This window comes from Petaurus breviceps, unplaced genomic scaffold (assembly GCF_028583685.1).
Source record: "Petaurus breviceps papuanus isolate PSGF00001 unplaced genomic scaffold, PetGlider_PUasm1.0 164, whole genome shotgun sequence".
NCBI lineage: Eukaryota > Metazoa > Chordata > Mammalia > Diprotodontia > Petauridae > Petaurus > Petaurus breviceps.
In genome coordinates, this window is record NW_027185735.1 from 9,947,236 (window position 1) to 9,964,287 (window position 17,052).

Sequence of the window (17,052 nt, forward strand, 5' to 3'; positions counted from 1 at the left end):
CGTGTGTGTGTGTGTGTGTGTGTGTGTGTGTGTGTGTGTGTGTGTGTGTCTGTATGATAGAAATATCACTGAGTTTGGTGGCAGATGACCTTGGTTTAAAAGCCAGTTCTGTCACTCAATATTTGTATGACCTTGATCAAGTCACTTGACCAGTGCCATACTGACTTTTCTTCTGAACAATGTGGGAGGTAGACTAGATGATTTCTAACATCCCCATCTAAGTTTTAAATGCTATTAACCTCCTAGTTGTATACAAATACAGACTTGATTGACCTTTCCATTTGAAAGGGACTCAGATAAGGCACCTATGAGAAAACAAGCACCTATACAACTTTACATTGTACAAAATCACAGACATAAAAAAAAATTGCTAATTTTATTATTTCAAAGAAACAAAAATGTCTTTGAGAAACTCTAATTTTGATAACAACTCATTTTTTGTCCTTCAATTTTTATTTTTTTATATTTTATAAGACAAAGATAATTTAAGTAATAGGATTTTTCCCCCCAGGATATTTGTATTTCATCTGCTCCTGCTCTTTCTCATGAAGACACAATCTGGTGCCCCTGATACATCAAATCTGTTGATCTTTTCTATGATACCCACAGCCAAAGTATGAATTGTTGATCAGATTAAATGTCTGTTTCACATCTATCTGATTCAGGATAGAGATTGCAATTTATCAGAAAAGAATGACGATGACCTTAACCCATAGAATGCCAAAGTCCAATAGCTCTGCAGTTCACTAAAAGTCACACATCATGAGTTAGCAGTTAAAATAAAGGCCTGGAAGCCTGGAGACTCAATTTTAGTTCCAAACTTGATTTCATACCTTAGTGTAATTTTCTTGTTTAAACTTTCTGATAAATAAGAATACCAAAGAGTTTAAATAATTTAAAAATTCTTTCTGTTATCAAGCAATATTTGGTCATTTGGGGAGCTTAAATAAAGATTTGCTTAAATAACTATAATGCAAGTCTAAAACTATAATACAATATGGATCACTCCCTAAATATTTTTATACAATAGTACATGAAAAACTAGTATATTTGTCATCTATTGTGTTTGTAATAAATACACTATAATATGCTCAAAAGAAGGGCAATGCACCTTTTTTCTTTTATGTTAACACACACACAAATTCTTATAATGTAAGCAGCTACAAAGACAAATTCTTATGATTGCATAAAATTTCTTAGAAATATCTTTAAGCATCAAAGAAGTTGCATGCTGGTGGGATAAACCACATATCTGATAGTTGTGACCCTAGAGAAAATTTACAGTTGATGTTTAAAAAACAAAACAAAACTCTACTCAACTTTGTAATCCCCTCACTTTTGCCCCATATTCTGTTTTCCCCTTTCATTTTCTTCCTCCTCCTACAGCTTCCCCACGGCTATTCAATTAATAGGAGATCTGTGAATAAAGTTATGAATTTAATCATTTTGCTATAGGGCACTACAATAAAATTAATTAAATGAAAATGCATTTTGAATCGACTATGAGTAAAAAGTAAAAGAAACATGAATTTCGGTGTCTAAAGTAAATAAACACAAGTGGCAAAGGGTCTCAGAGTATACTCAAAATGAAAGAAATTTAGTATTTATATATTATATAATACTATATAAATAAATATATATTATATAATACTAAAGAAAACTTAGTATTAGGTTTAATACTAAGGAAAATATTCATTTGATAAATTATATTTTATTGTAATCAGCATTGATTTTCTTTAGTATGCAGTTAGATGATGGAGAAATAGGTAGGGCTACATAACACAGATCTATCAGCCTTCCTTCTAAAGACGTGGAAATCCTGCTGCTCTCGACATTTAAATCTAGACTGGACAAGGCTGGAAAATATTCTGTGGAGAATAATCCTGCACTAATCCTGCAGGTGGATGGACTAGGAGACATTCCATCTCTATTTTCTATGGTTCTATTACTCAGTGAACCTTAATGCCATTTAAATATGCTTTGCTTTGGGGTAGCAATTTAAAAGGACACTGATTCCTCAATTCAGTTCAAGTGTTTAATATTTTCTTTCTTTTAATTTTTTGGGTCATTTATGTATAGAGACATCCACAGAAAAAACATGATCCTTATTTATTGGGAATTTATCCATCCTGTGGTAAATTCCTTACCTGAAGGCACAATTCTGCATTTCTACTACTGCACAGCACAAATTGCTTGTAGGATTAAAAAAAAAAGGGTATTCCCAAAATAGCCTAGATGTTCTGACAGATAGATTATCTGGTGGATAAATGGCAATTTAATGAATTTTTAAAACTTACATATTGAAACTCAGGAAATTTTTAATATTTTATAAAAAAAAACTACTGGGTTTTTTCTTTCCTAAGTGTTCATGACATTGCAAAAAGAATTGTGTTTATGAGAGAATTAGTACCATGTAAGAGTTTGTCATTAGCCAAATACTTAAATATATTAGGATGACATCTTTTCATCACAGATGTGATACTGAAATCCAATTACACTTGTGTAGATAATCTACACAGGTAAGTCATATAGATAGCTTTTATCTTTATGCCATTGAACATTTATTGCCAACCCTTCCCAAGTATTTCTAAGTATGAAATAATATAGGCAAAGGATGCACAGCAACCTACCAAAGGTGGAAAAGTTGTGAACTTGTATCACAATTTGGGCAGGAATTAAAAATCTATTTAGTGCTGTCAATTGATTTAATCAAAGCAGAGCTGTCTGCAAAATGGACTTGATTTTAGGACAACAGGATCTATCTACCTCTACTGTTTAACAAGAAAAAAGAAAGTTGGGAGGGAGGGGAGAAAGGGAAAAAAGGGGAGGGAGGTAATGTAGTCTCTGCGTTCCAAAAGGACCTAGGGTTTTATGACTAGTATAAAGAACATTTTCCATCCTACAGAGATGTTTATGAAAGACTCAGGGAATTTTAGTAAAATATTTTTTAATATTCTTCAAAGGAAAATATTAAAAAGAAAAATCATTCAATAAATTTTGATACAGGAATTTCAAATTACAAATTGTATTCACCTTCTATGTACAGGAAAAAAGTTTGATCATTCTCTTTGATCTTACCTGCTACAGTGAAAGATTTTTTTTTCTTTTCACAAATGTCTAAGCCTAAAAACTGAAAGGTATCTGTTTCATTTCACTGGACAGAATTTGCAAAAGTCATTCCCTTTAATACTGAAGAGAAATTAAGCACCCCACATGGCCTGATGAGCAAACTCCAAAGTTTGAAAAGCTTCTTTTGGCTGAGACAAAATCAAATCACTAATTTATTTATTTATCTTTGCTTTGGTGAAATCTACTCAACACATCCCTTCACATTTTTGCAAGCTGTTAGATCTTTCTCTAAAAAAAAAAAAAAAGATGAATAGGTATGTCTATCTAAGGTTAGGTTGACTATTACCAATCTATGAGAAATGTGTAGTCCATAAGGTTACATATCAAATAGCATTTCATAAGTATTAAAAGAAGCATAAGTAAAGACTCATTCTTTTTGTTTCTAACTTTGTTTCTCCAACTCTTCTCTATGAAACTGAAGGATGCTTGAAAGCTGTTAGATAAAAGATTTGTTTGCTTTTTGACCCAAATGTTGGATGAGAAGAAAATGGGGTTGTAGGAGTGGAGCATGAAATGAGTATTTAACAAGATTCTCCAGAGAGGCATAGTGAAGGATCCTTCTTTGATCATAACTAAGAGTGGGGGATACAAGATTCAAGTACAATTTGGTTAAAGCTCTAATTTTTCATTTCTATTCCTGAGTCAAAAGGTGCTGGGATCGGGGTAGGGAGAAGAGGTTGAGAATAAAGCAAAATTTCTGAAATGGGAGTATTTGCGTCAAATTCGACTTAGTCAACTCTTTTCGTTCACCTTAACCACAATTTGAGAGATCAAAAGTGGAAAGCAGAATTTGCGGAGGGGTGGGGGGCTAATAGTACCCAAGAGTAGGGCTCTTTAGTATTTGATATGATTAGTTCAGTAGGAGATAGCTCCCCTGCTTTTAACTGTGAGGGAGAGGGAGGTGGTTGACTGGAGTTGGGGGAGGTTTTGAGTGAGGGAAGAAGAGAGTAGAGGGCTGGAATACTTGCAGGGAGGATGTTTTAGGGCTTGTTTATAGGTGTTGTTAATCCCAGGTCAAGTGGCAAAGAAGATGGTTCAGCTGTAGTCCTGGGGGTAGGGTTCCAGGGGTTCGGTTGCAGATGCCCAGAGGACATGATTTGTCAACTAGCGCCCTCTTGGAGTCTGGGACCAAGAGACGTGGGAACCGTTCAGCAATTGGCGACAAGGAGAAAGAGTAAACACCCTGCTTGCCTTGCTTGGTTGCACAGTTTGCAAAAGAGAGAGGAAATGGGAGTGGGCTTGGGGGTAAAATATAAAATAAAAATAAAGCATAAATTAAAGCTTCCGTCCTTGGTCTACTCTTCCATCTAGCTAGAAGAAAAAACCCGATCAGCTCAAGAGCCTTGGGGAAGAGAGTAAGAGGGACCACCTCCTTGGACTGGCCAGAGACACCCATGCTCCTGGTGCAGAGTGAAGGCTCTGGATAGAGCTTCCTGGTCCCTCCTCATAGGTGGGGGAGGTGTGCACTTCTTCCTCCCCCAGCCGTCCTTAAGAAACTCCCATCATCACCCCCTGTGTCCAGGCCTCCTAGGCTCTCCCTCTCCCTCTCAGGCTGGGGCTAGGGAGTATTACTTTGCTCTTTTCGTTGGCCAAGCACAATTGTGTTATTGGAGATAATGAATTCAATCCCCATCAAAGGGCATTAGGCTTGCCCAAGCCCTGTAGTGGCTGCTACTTTTTTTTTCTTTTTCCTTCTTTTTTCCCCCCTAGGACAAGGAGTTGGGGGGGTGGGGGGTGGAGTGTAAACCGGGAATGAAAAGCTAAGGAGAAAAAAATTCTCTGGGGTAGCCTTTCTCCTGATCGCCGCTTTTGAAGTGAGAGGGACAGGGCATTGTTGTTCACATCGCGGCCCATAAGGCTGAAGAAAGCCCGGCAGCTTTTGATGAGGCGATGCAATTGAGCAACAAGTCGGGCTGGCTGAGCCTCTCCAACCGCCCTGATGCCTGTGGATAACATATGTCTCGCATTAATTGGGAGGGTGGGAGAACAATTGGACGGGAAAGGAGAAGGTGGGGGCTACGAAGGGAAATAGAGGGGATGGTGGTGGCCAGCATGAAGTTGCATAGGGAGGGGGGGGTTGAGGATACTGGCCCGTGCCGCAAACGCCTTAAGGGTTCCGAAGTGTCCAGTAGAAGCTGATCTCAGCTTTAAAGATGAGACTGGGAAACCCCGATAGGGCAACCTGAATTCACAAAGACTGCTTTCACTGTGATTACGGAACTTTTATCTCTTTGTGTATACCGGGGCTTCCGCTTAATGATTGGTGCTTTAAAATATGTTGGGACCTCAGAAGAGAAACTCAAATTTACAGGTGAAGTACTTTTGTTTTTAGAGACTCAGGATAACTTCTAAGGAACTCGATTAGTAGTGGAACATTCACTATTTTTCTTTTAAAATTTAGCTATTAAAGTCCTCCACATATCTCAAATGGCTAAGCCTAATTATAGACAAATGAGGTGCCCATAGCAGTGCATGCAAAGAAGGGAGTAGTCATTCAAACATTAAGGGAAAGGTACATTTAATCAAATCTTCAAAATTATTTATTTCAGAAACATCAAAATTGCTGCAGGAACTGAGAATTACATATTCAGACATAATAAGAGCATGTAGTAACACTTTAAGGTATAGTTAAATATCTTCTTTGTCGCATGAAAATTCACCTTGTTTTTGGACTTCCCGGGAATATAAAATGAAAAGTCATAATTATTAATTTGAAATTCAAGGATACAACAGAGGTTGGAGATTATGCCCCCAGACTGGAGCTCATTAAAAAAGTTAGACACTTAACAACGAGATCATTATCCTCTTCAATATCAATTTATTGAGAGCTTCCTAGAATGCATGGTACAGAACTAAATTGAGGACTGTTCCTTAACATTAGGTCATCTTATCTGGAAAGTTTGTTGAATATGTTCAGATTTACCTTCTGCTCCCCCAACATGAAATTACCCTACCTCCTTCCATTTCCCAGCCCTTAATTTCTAGGTTCTTCAACAAAAAGGCCTACCAGAGATGTTGCTGTTGAGGTGAGGGTTTCCTCTGAAGGACACCCATAGAACTGACCCACTCTCCCTTCCACCTACTTTTAAAAACCCTATCAGTTGATTTTTGTCAGGCATGATAAGGTTTGATTCCAGGGAGAAAGGAAAAAAATCAGGAAGAAGTATTTTAAAGGCAGTACGGTTCATTTCAATTTTAGCTAGTAAATCGGATGCCTCCAAGGGGAATATACCGTCAGGGGGAAGCTGAGAGAACTGGTGTTCCGGGGCTGGGTCTGAGCGGCGTGGGTTGCCCTGTTGTTACTGGGTTGTACCATTATTTTTTTCCGCTCAGGCTGTAGTAATGAAATACGCAGGCTCACAAGCGCTGGGCGTGTACGAATGCAGGAAAGAGCAGTGGGAACTTTCTAAAGCCATCCCCAGCAACCTGAATCACCTTCAAGAGCAGCAAATCTCCAGTGTCAATAGACTCAAACGGATAGACTCCCATTTGGGCTACGTGTGATATGTACCATGGTTTCTTTAAAAAAAAAAAAAAAAGTCCTGTACACTTTTCTTATTAAAGCGTTTGTATTTTAAAATAACTAATTATACACCGTCTCCTTGCTGTGAAATAGCTGATCCAGAACATGATCTTGCAAGCAGATATGTAGCTAAAAACCCAAGGGGGGAAAGCCCAACCAACATTGGTGAGATTTATACTTGCACGTGCAGTCCGTTTACAAACAAGGTATTCCTAGGGGTTTTCCATGTAATATTTCCTAATTTTAAAAATTAGAAACTTTCCACAAATATTTTTTAAATGGAAGGGGCCAAGGAAGGGGCAAGATGAATTAGGCAACAACTCCATTAATCCTACATAAACTTAAGGTGCACTATAACTGAATAGGTTTAAAATTCTAGCCAATGGATCCATTAGTGTGGCTTCTGAGTTTGATCTTGGTAACATAACCAACATTCCATCTGTATTCTCCAGGTCTGGAATGTCTTTTCCACTCCTGAACGATCCATTTTCCAGATTCCACAGCAGAAAACACGCCGTCATAGCTAATATAAAACTTACACAAAGAGCCTCAAAATTATTTTGGAAAAGTAAATGGGAGGGGCAGCGGAGAAATTCACTTGATTGAGGGGACTGGGGTGGGGGTGTATTTTCTCATTTATAAAAAGCTACACACTTTCAATGTATACTCAGAGCTTCTTTTCTCATAGAAAAGAGCCAGTACCTTAAAACATGGAATTGAGGCAGCAAGTGTTTTAAGAGACATCCTCCTCCCCCTGTTGCCCGATTTAAAAGAAAGATCTTTTTAGTAGGAGAAATAAATACATTTGACGTCTTAAGATGAAGCCAAATGGACTTTTTGGGGGGCCCAAAATTGTTTGCTCGGGTGGTTGCTGGAAACAAAGGTGAGGGAGGCAGTTGAGCTGTCCAAAGTTCAGAGATCTAAAATCCCAGTGAGTCTCTGTTGGAGACTAAGAAGAGAAATACAAACAGAGCTGCTTCAGCCTCGAAGGGCATTTATTTGGAGCGAAACGCAAGACGACCTCCACTAATCTATTGTTAAATGTTGGTATAATGTTAAATGCTTTCTACAATCGATTGGAAATAAAATATAAAAATACTCAGGGAGACATTTTAAATCTCATATTTTTAAAGGGTATTATTTTTAAACCTGATGGGATAGCAGTACTCAATTCTGTATAATTTTTCTTACTTTTACTCGCATGACTGTCTTTATACCCTGAATTCTTCTCATTAAGGGAAAATTGAATTTTAAGTTATTGCACAATCTCCAGTATTGAGTCAGGTAGTATTGGCTTTTCCGTGTAATATAAATACCAATATCAATGGAAGCCCTCCCTACATACACAAACAACATCTTTGTAACCCACTATATTACAATGCCTTTGTCCCTTCATTCTTTTTAGTGAAAAATATGTATTATTCAGAATGAATTAATATGCAAATAGTTTTCAATTAAAGTTATAAGGGCAAATAATGCAAATACAATTTTATTAAATGCTAATTACATAATTTCTACTCAATTTTTTTCTTCTCTTGACATTCTGCTTTACCACAAATGAAAATGCTATGTAGCTACTATGTACATTACAACTGCAATACCGTCTCAGTCTACGTTATTACTGCTAAACCAAAAGAAGACTGATTGATTTTTAGAAGTGGTTAAATTTGGGTATAGTTCACTTGCTTCAGGGTGCATTTAAGGGGGTTTGTACTGATCACTTAATTTTAATTTACACAGAGGTGGAGGTCAATTTGCAAAGTGCTAAAGTATGATTTTCTAAAAATAGGGACTCTTCAGAAGTTATTCTTGTACTTGGTTCAAATAGAAAACAATATGAGGGGCCATATACTTTTAAAATATCATGTAATATCCAATTTTCTTCTCAAGAAAATCTGTCTGAGCATGTATCAATTAGAAAAAAAAAAACTTGAAACTGGAAATTAAGTGGAGTTTTTTTTTCCTGGGGGATATCGCTTTATATTTCTTTTTTTTTTTTTTAAATAATTATCACAAGTTCATTCCCCTATAGAGTAAAGCAAGGAACCACGGGAAATGAATGACACATTAAGATTTCTATTTGGTTTACAATCTCGTAGTAAATATTATGTTGTAACTGAACTCGCATCTGTCTAAGAGCGTTACTGAGTTAGTTCCTCAGTGTTTGACTGCTAGAATTAGCCTCTTCTTATCACGCACTCTCACCCCACTCCCTGGTGTCCAGTTTTTCTTTCAGTTCAATTCAACAAACATTTATTAAGAGGCTATTATGTGTTAGGTGCTAGGAATATACAGGTGAAAAAGAAATCCCTGACCTCAGGGAGCTAAAAGATTTAAAATGCCCATGTCACCAGCACATCACTACTGATGCTCAGTGAAAATTTGGAAAATTTCCCTAGTGATTCGAATTTCTTCTCCCTTAGAATCTTAGCGGCCTTATAGTTCAGTTAAATTCTTTTACGTTTTTTGTTACATGGGAAGTATCCTTCCTTTTCCTTCCCCATTAAAGGGGGGAGGAGTGGATGGAGAATTACCAAAAAGAAATTGTTAAAACCCAGAAAACTGTACAGGAACGAACTTCACTATCTCCATTAAAAGGACACTGGATCTTATCCCGGAACTTCAAACTCTAGTAAGTCCCGGGTGGCAGAAAATAGATGTTTTCGCACCAGAAAACAGGGTGTCAAGAAAGAGACATTCTTTGAAACTAACCCATCAGAATCCACAAACGTTCTCCCTGATTCCCTAATCACAACTGCTCCAACTAGAGCTTGGTGTTTCGCACCAAGTTCTGTAAAGCAGAAGACCAGGGACGGTGTTGTTGTTTTTTTTTTTTTTCCTTCTGTTGTTGCAGGCTTCCAAGGAGAGGATTAATAGCCGGAGCCTCCACAGCAAATAAGCTCAGTTGTGCTTACAGGAACAGTAAATAGGCGACTTTCCTCTTTTTTGTTGTTGACTTTTAGGTCTCGGGCCAAACAAAAGCGTTATTCGCTGGGGGTGGGGCGGCGAACAATGAATAACTGCACTTCTTCCTCGGAGGTGCAGACAATTTCGCCTTACAGCCACTCCCTGCCCTGCCGCCCCCAACGCCACCCCCCCCCCCCATCCCCACTGCACAGTTGTCTCTAGAGCCAGAAAAAAAGTGTAAAAATGCTGAAATCGCTTTAAAAAGCTCTGGGGTAGGCAGCTGAGGCTCTTGTGCCTTGATGCCGATGATCTGAATGTTTTGCGCTTCCACTTTATTAAAGTTTTACCATTTTGACTCTTCATAATCTTTTAGAGGACACTGCAAGAAGACAGGGGTCTTTCTCCCAGTTTCTCATGGAGAAAACCTTCCTTGTCCAAACTCCAGAGTCCTAGAGAAGTGAACATAACGCCCAAGTTCTATGGCTAAAATCCGCTGCCTCTGCTGCTGCACACCACCACCAGCAGACGAGGGATTCTCTCCACCTTCAAATTAAAGCGCTTACTAAATAGATTAACAGGAATTATAGAAAGCAGATTCAGTTGCTGAGGGACGGAACAAAAAAATTAATTTAATGATTTGTTGGGGAGGGAAGACAGACAAGAAAACAAAAGATTTTACACTAAAAAAAAAAAAAACGAGATGAGCTGCAAAATGAAATACCGTGGCTTCTAACGCAGCTGACTTCCTTGCCCCAAGTTTGTATCATACTTGGAATTGGAATTTCACCAGTACAAATGTGGAGAATTGTTGGGATTTTCAGGTTTTCCTCCACCCCTTTGTCTAGGTCTTTAAGCATTCCTTCTACAACTTAGTTATCATGTATAAACTGTTAAGTTACTCAAGTAACAGTCTTTTTTCCTAGTCTCCTCTGATGGACAATAGTTTGAAAAAAGGTGATTGGGAACTCCAGATATTTAAATGGGGAAGTGATCTTCCTTTCTTTCACCTGGAAGATCTATTATGCTATAATTAAGAGAATCACACAATTCTTCTTATCTTGTTCTCCAGTGTGGAGTTCGAATGATCAAAGTAAGAGTTGTTCAAGTTCAAACCTTTCTAAATGACAGAGTTCACAAACACTGTCTCCTTGCCTGAGACCGGCTCTTTCTTGGACTGCTGTTGTTATTGTTGATGTCAATATGCACAAGACTGACAAAGAAATAGGTGGACTGGAAAGCGAGCCAGCTATCAAAAGAGATTAATGATTTTGTGATCATGGATAACTATTGCCGTGAAATTGTGTTTAAGCTTCTTAGAGTTCAATAGAAATCAACAGTTCGGAGTCCTTGCGACTATAATTTTAGAAACGAAGACACTAAAATCACTACAATATGCAGAATCACAAATACCTTGGAAAACCAAGACACAACTGATCATTATTTCTGTGTCCTCTCCTTGGAGTCCGCCGTAGCTACGACTATTCTGTTTAAGGTTTGTTTTAAAATAAGAACAGTACTAACCAAATCTGCTAAATTTGTTTTGATTATGTCAGATTCGACTTCATTATGTTTGCATATATATCAAATAGAGTAAAAATCAGGGTGAGTTCCGGTCAGGGGAAAACATGATTTAAATATATGGTATTAGCTTTTGCTGTATAAAGCATACCTCGTAGCATACCTCCATTTCCTAAAATGGAAGTCAACACTTCTCAGAATAAAATAATCTTTATAATCTTTATTCCTAGAATTCCTCTATTAAGTCTCTTATATCGGTCTGCATATGCCAATTCTGCCTGCAGTCATTTTTCTTTGGGAAAACTGAGTTTACTTATGTTAGAAACATTCTTATTGAATAAATACACCAGTTTTCATTGTTGATAATTTTTCTTCTCTTCTTATGTTCAACTCCTTGTTTTCTGACTATTTGTCTTATATTTTACCAGCATGTAATAGTAAGAAAGCAGAAATCCTTATTTGTTAACATTTGTTTTATTTAAAGTCCTTAACTGCAAGTGATCAAAAACATACTCCACAGCTTTAAATCTCAATTATTTTCTTTGCTAATTAAATGAAAATATTTCCCATTACAATCACATTTATAAAAATTAACCTTTTAATTTGTTATTTTAACCATCATTTAAAGCAATATCATCTGTAAAAGAAAGAAATATAAACCATGCAATAAATTAAGAACACTGAGAAAGCAAACATGAATAATAATAAAAATCCATCTGGCTATGCTAACACCACATCAAACTGTGGAAGGTGCATTAACACTGGATGAAACAAGTGAACAATGGCAATAAGTGGCACAATAAAAATAATTTTGGGATCTTGGACCAGATTTCAAAATGCGGCACCCTATACCTTGTCTCTCTCCTAATGTTGTAATAATTCTTTTTTTTCTGGAAAAAATAACATTTCTATAATGGCATAATACACAGGTTTATTTTTTTATATGTTAAGTGACCCCAGAGTAAAATGACCACATCTCTTTTATTTTTGTCTTTGTATTCCCACTGTGCCAACACATAGTTGATCCTCATTGAGTGATTGATAGTCTGCAAATCAAAGAGTAGAGAGCTACATGTGGGCTTTTTTTTTTTTTTTTTTAGCAATTTTTCTTAGGTCTATATAGTAGTGAGAAGGAAAGGGATTGGATTACCAAATAAGCAGTGGTCCTTGTAACATCACTTGGTCAGGCAACTTTTAAAGATGTAGTATGTATATTACCTAGGTATATGTAGAACCACATATCCGTAGGCAAAGCAGAGAGGATATACATGTATGTGTATATATGTATTGAGAAATTATACATAATATACATATATCCTTTTAAGTCAACAACTATCTGAGTGTATCAGAAAGATGATCCTTTAAAAAAAAAAAAGTACCTCTGATTCTGAGATTCTGTTTTGCATTTTGCTACATTAAGAACAGTGCTATCCTTCAATCATTTTTAAAGAGCCCCCAAATCTATTTGTATATTTGTCTGGGTTCTTAACATTAAGAGCATTGCCACATACCTGTAAACTTTTGGGAAGTTGACAGTAAAGAGAATTTAAAAAAAAACCACACAAATATTTTACAAGTTTGACCACCTCTTTTTTTTAAATACACGGGGAAAGAGAGAGGACTAGAGGGAGGGAAGGAAGAACAAGAGGAAATATCTTTTTATATACAATTGTGGATCACTAAACGTTGCAGGAAGGATTTTAGTTTGTGTTTGGTTATTTGGATTCCTTTATAATAACATACACAACGCGTTTTGAATACAATAATAAAGTAACAGTCCTTTGCACTGGAGGGGGAAGAGATTGTGCAAAAACGTAAAATAAACAGTTTATTGGGATCTCATGAATGGTTTTTTGTTTTTTTTTAATTTCTCCTGTTCCCAGAATGGCCATCTCAGAAAAAGCACCAGTTACAGGAGCTAAGAAGTATTTAGGACCGGTCTGGAATACACACCTTGATAATAAGAAGGCTCCAGAGCTGAAGGCTCAATTGTGCTCCTTCCGGCCATGGAGGCACTGCTCAGGGGCAGGCTCCCTGGCAGCCCCGCGCCATAGGGTGAGTACTGCAGAGCCTGCTCATAGGCCTTGAAGTCCAGCTTGTGCTGCTGCTCGGACGAGGACATAAGGTTGTTGATGGAGAAGGGATGATTGAAGGAGTAGTGGGGGTCCCCTTTCAGGTGCAACTGGGATTCGTGGGGTGTCAAGACGTGCGCTGGATGGGAGGGGGGCACCGAGGCTAGCGCCACCGGCCCAGAGGTGATTGGCGGGGCCGAGGAGGCCGCAGTCTTTAGCTCCTGGGCGCCCCCTGTCGCCCCTGCCCCATTGTGGTCCAGAGGCTGGGGACTGGCCGCAGGACCGGACGCCTGGGCGCCCTCCAGCTGGGAGGATTTGCCGTGCACCCCGCGATGTAACGGGGAGTTGGAGCTCGTGCTGGAACCTCCCGGTGGCTCCTTCCTGCTTTCTGGACCTCCTTTGCCTACACCTACGCCTCCGCCCCCGCCGCCCCCGCCGCCTCCCGCCCCGGCTTGCTTCTCGCACTTGAAGCGCTTCTGACGGCGCAGGTAGCAACCGTTCTCGAACATGTTGCCAGAGTCCGGGTGCAGGGTCCAATAAGAGCCCTTGCCAGGCTTGTCGGGAGAGCGAGCCACCTTGACAAAGCAGTCATTGAACGAGAGCGAATGGCGAATGGAATTCTGCCAGCGTTGTTGATTCTGCCTGTAGTAGGGAAATAAGTCCATAATCCACTGGTAGATTTCACTCAGGGTCAGCATCTTGCTGGGAGCTTGTTGGATGGCCATGGTGATGAGAGAAATATAGGAGTAGGGGGGCTTGGCATGCGGGTAGCTCCGCTTGAAGGTTTTGGCGTCCCCTCTGCTGCGGCTCAGGCTAGAAGGGGCATATGCCATAGGGCTCATGCAGGGGTTCATAGACCCAGTGTAGGGACCCAGTCCATTCATGGAAGCAGCCTGTTGAGCTCCCATGGCATTCATGCCCCCAGGACTCAGGGCTGCTCCCATGGCGGTCACCCCTGCTGCTGCCATGCTGTTCATAGCACTGGCTGAACCTCCGGGCATTCCAGCCACGGCACCCGGGCTTAGTCCGGCCCCTAGGCCTGGGTTGGCATAGGACATGTTGAAAGAAGCTGGCGTCATGTTGCCGCTGGTGGTCATGGTGTTCATAGTCATGTAGGTATTCATGGTGTTCATTGAGCCTAGGCCCGAATTCATGTTGCTGACGGGCACTGAGGAATAGGCCTGCAGTAGAGAGAGTAAAAGAAGATAAAGAGAAGTGGGTTAGTGTAGAGGGGAATGAGTGATGGGTGGGTAATAGGTTGACCTAAGGCCACCTTGCCCTGCAATTCAAGGGACTACTCAGTACCATATAAATAATCTATAAACTGCCCTACACTCAGCCAAGAATGGGGGCCCAGAAGAACAGAGGGGAAAAAAAGGAAAAACAAATTCAAATTTCCACAAGCATAGAGGAAATACTAACATAAAACATGACCCAGAAAGGATATGAACCTTATTAATGCCAGAAGTTAGGCAAAGTTCACTTTCTGTTACCCTAAATCAGATTTCTTTTAAAACATGTTCCCCCTCCCCCAAACCCTCTGGAAACCAAAGACATTTCTTAGTCATTACTTGTTGCCCATAAAAAATAATATATTCCTTCATGTTATATTTACTAAAGCCAACTTTCAGAAAGATCTCCATTCAAGAAAAAAAAAAGACCAAAATAATGAAAACTCCTTTTGTTACTTAACAAATGTAATTTGCAAGGCCTGAGGCTGGAGTGGCAACAGGCTTTTTGACCAGCACTCTATCCTTCAGTTTCCTCTGTCTCTCTGTACAGTATTTCTATACTTTTTCTTACCAGAAATTATCTAATTCATATGAGGGAAAGAGTGATTCATTTTTCGAATGTAGAGCATAACTGGCCTTTAGAAATCTTAAGCGAATTGTAGTTTTGTGGGTTTTTTTTTTTATTTCCACATGGCTTTGTAAAATCACCATCAAATTTATGTTAGGTTTGTGCAAATTAATATTTGAAGTAAATCTGAAGGGGGGATAGAGGAGATCCCAATGTATACATTTAGGTTTACTATAAGTATATAATACACCTTTGAAAATGTCCAGGTATTTGCAATAATTTCTCCTCTTTCTCTAATACCCTCAACATATTCTGGAATATGCTAATACAGTACATCTCAGTTGTAATATTTATTGACATACTAAAATGGACACTTTGATCTTTGTAAAGCATGACCTCAAAGCAGAGAGCTTTATCAGGTAGTTACACAGTTGATGATGTATCAGAGAAGCTGGGAAATGGACAATTTCAGTCACTTAGAATATCTCAAATGTTAATTCTATTCATAAAAACCTCCACTTAAGGTGTACATTACTTTATTGATTTATATTCACAACTTAAACCTATATAAGTGCTCTTGGATCAGAAATAGGATTTTTAGTATAACTGAGACAGAACTAAACAGCTAAAAAAGTTTACATTCTTCTAAAAATTATCCTAAAATTAAACACTTCACAGTAGCATTTTGAAAGTATCCTGAATAAAATTTTTTCCCAAAAGATTAAGCAGGGAATTGCTAACTTTTACTTAAGAGACTAATGGATTCATGTAAGTAAATGTCATAAAATTATGTTTCATCTTCTTCCTACTCTAGAAATAAAAGGGAAATAAAGAGTATTAAAAGGTTACATGAGCTAGAATTTACTCATGTTTAAATATGCACTGTGCATAAGTGAACATTGTATACTATACAGATAAAGATGTATTTGTTAAAGGAATGCAACTGTATTATCTATTAAATAGTTCCTGTTGCTATACTAAGCTGTCTATGGCATTTAGATATTCTTATTACTTTTTACACAGGGACACACAATTCTCAGCAAATGCAGGTTGAATGGATGTGTCCAGGAAGTGCCAGTATAATAAATCTTCTCAGTAATCACAGGGCAATTTCAAGAGAAAATGAGTTTTAGTAGATGGTAGGCCTATCTACTCTTTCTCAATATTCTTTTGTGTTTATTGTAAAATAAAAGTAAAAAAAAGTCACTCAAAGTCACGCTAAGGGGAATGGGGGGAGGGGGGGGAGGAGACCCACAATGAAGAGAAACAGGTTCTCTGTCGGCAATGGGCCGATTCATCTCTCACCATCGCCACCCAGTGGCTCTACCTAGGAGAGTTCGCCTTTTCCTCAAAGATCTTTCTAAAAGATTAAGTTTTTGTTTTTGTTTTGTTTTTGAATGAACGACTGATTCCTTTGGGTCCATTAGTTACTCAGCTACTCGGGTCAGAGAGATATTTGGAAATGAAAACGGGGTGGGGGTGGGGGGGATGGAAGCATCAGCCTTGCAACGAAGCTCTGGTTTCTCCAAGGGGTTCATTTCAACTTGCCCATGTCCCTGCCTGTCTACACTGTGGTAGGGCTTGTGCTCCAGTTTTCCGCTTCGTGTAGGCAAGAGCTTCCCCAAAGGAGAAAACCTACAAAACCCAGAGTTCCTGCTCCTCCGAAGGTCTAAATCCTTTTTCTGCATCTGGTGACATCTCTCCAACTCCTGATCCATCTGACCCCAAATCTCAGTCCTTAGATTATGGTTTGTTTTCGTTCGTTTAGGACTAGGCATGGTTGGCAGTCGTCGCAGTATCTAAAAGCTCCCCAAGTCCCACGAATTAGTTTGTCCTCCCCCTATTCCCTGTGCCCCCGTGCTCTTGTCCTCCCCTTCATGACTAGCAACCTCAGATCTCCCAGCTTCACTCACCTCCTGAGATTCCGAGTAGTAGCTGTTCCAGTCGCTAGTTTCGTGCCCTTCCATTTTCACCGTACCTAACATCATGGAGCCAACCTGCCCGGTGTAATCATCCAGCCCTTTGCAAAGCGGCGGGCAGCAAGGAAGTGAGAAGCGGGAGAAACAACCAGCAACAATAATAACACTACAAAAAGCCCCAGTC

The 17,052-nt window shown here is 38.9% G+C and overlaps 1 protein-coding gene and 1 long non-coding RNA gene across 3 annotated transcripts in view; both read right to left on the reverse strand.

The window, feature by feature from the left end:
* LOC138156841 (uncharacterized) overlaps positions 1-17,052 on the reverse strand; it is a 362,694-nt gene that overhangs the window by 87,336 nt on the left and 258,306 nt on the right. The gene's annotated exons all lie outside the window — the stretch shown is intronic.
* FOXA1 (forkhead box A1) lies at positions 12,996-16,937 on the reverse strand. Its single transcript, XM_069082418.1, has 2 exons — positions 16,863-16,937; positions 12,996-14,330 (listed from the first exon to the last, which is right to left on the reverse strand). Exons 1-2 carry the CDS (start codon positions 16,935-16,937, stop codon positions 12,996-12,998), a joined length of 1,410 nt encoding a protein of 469 aa, XP_068938519.1.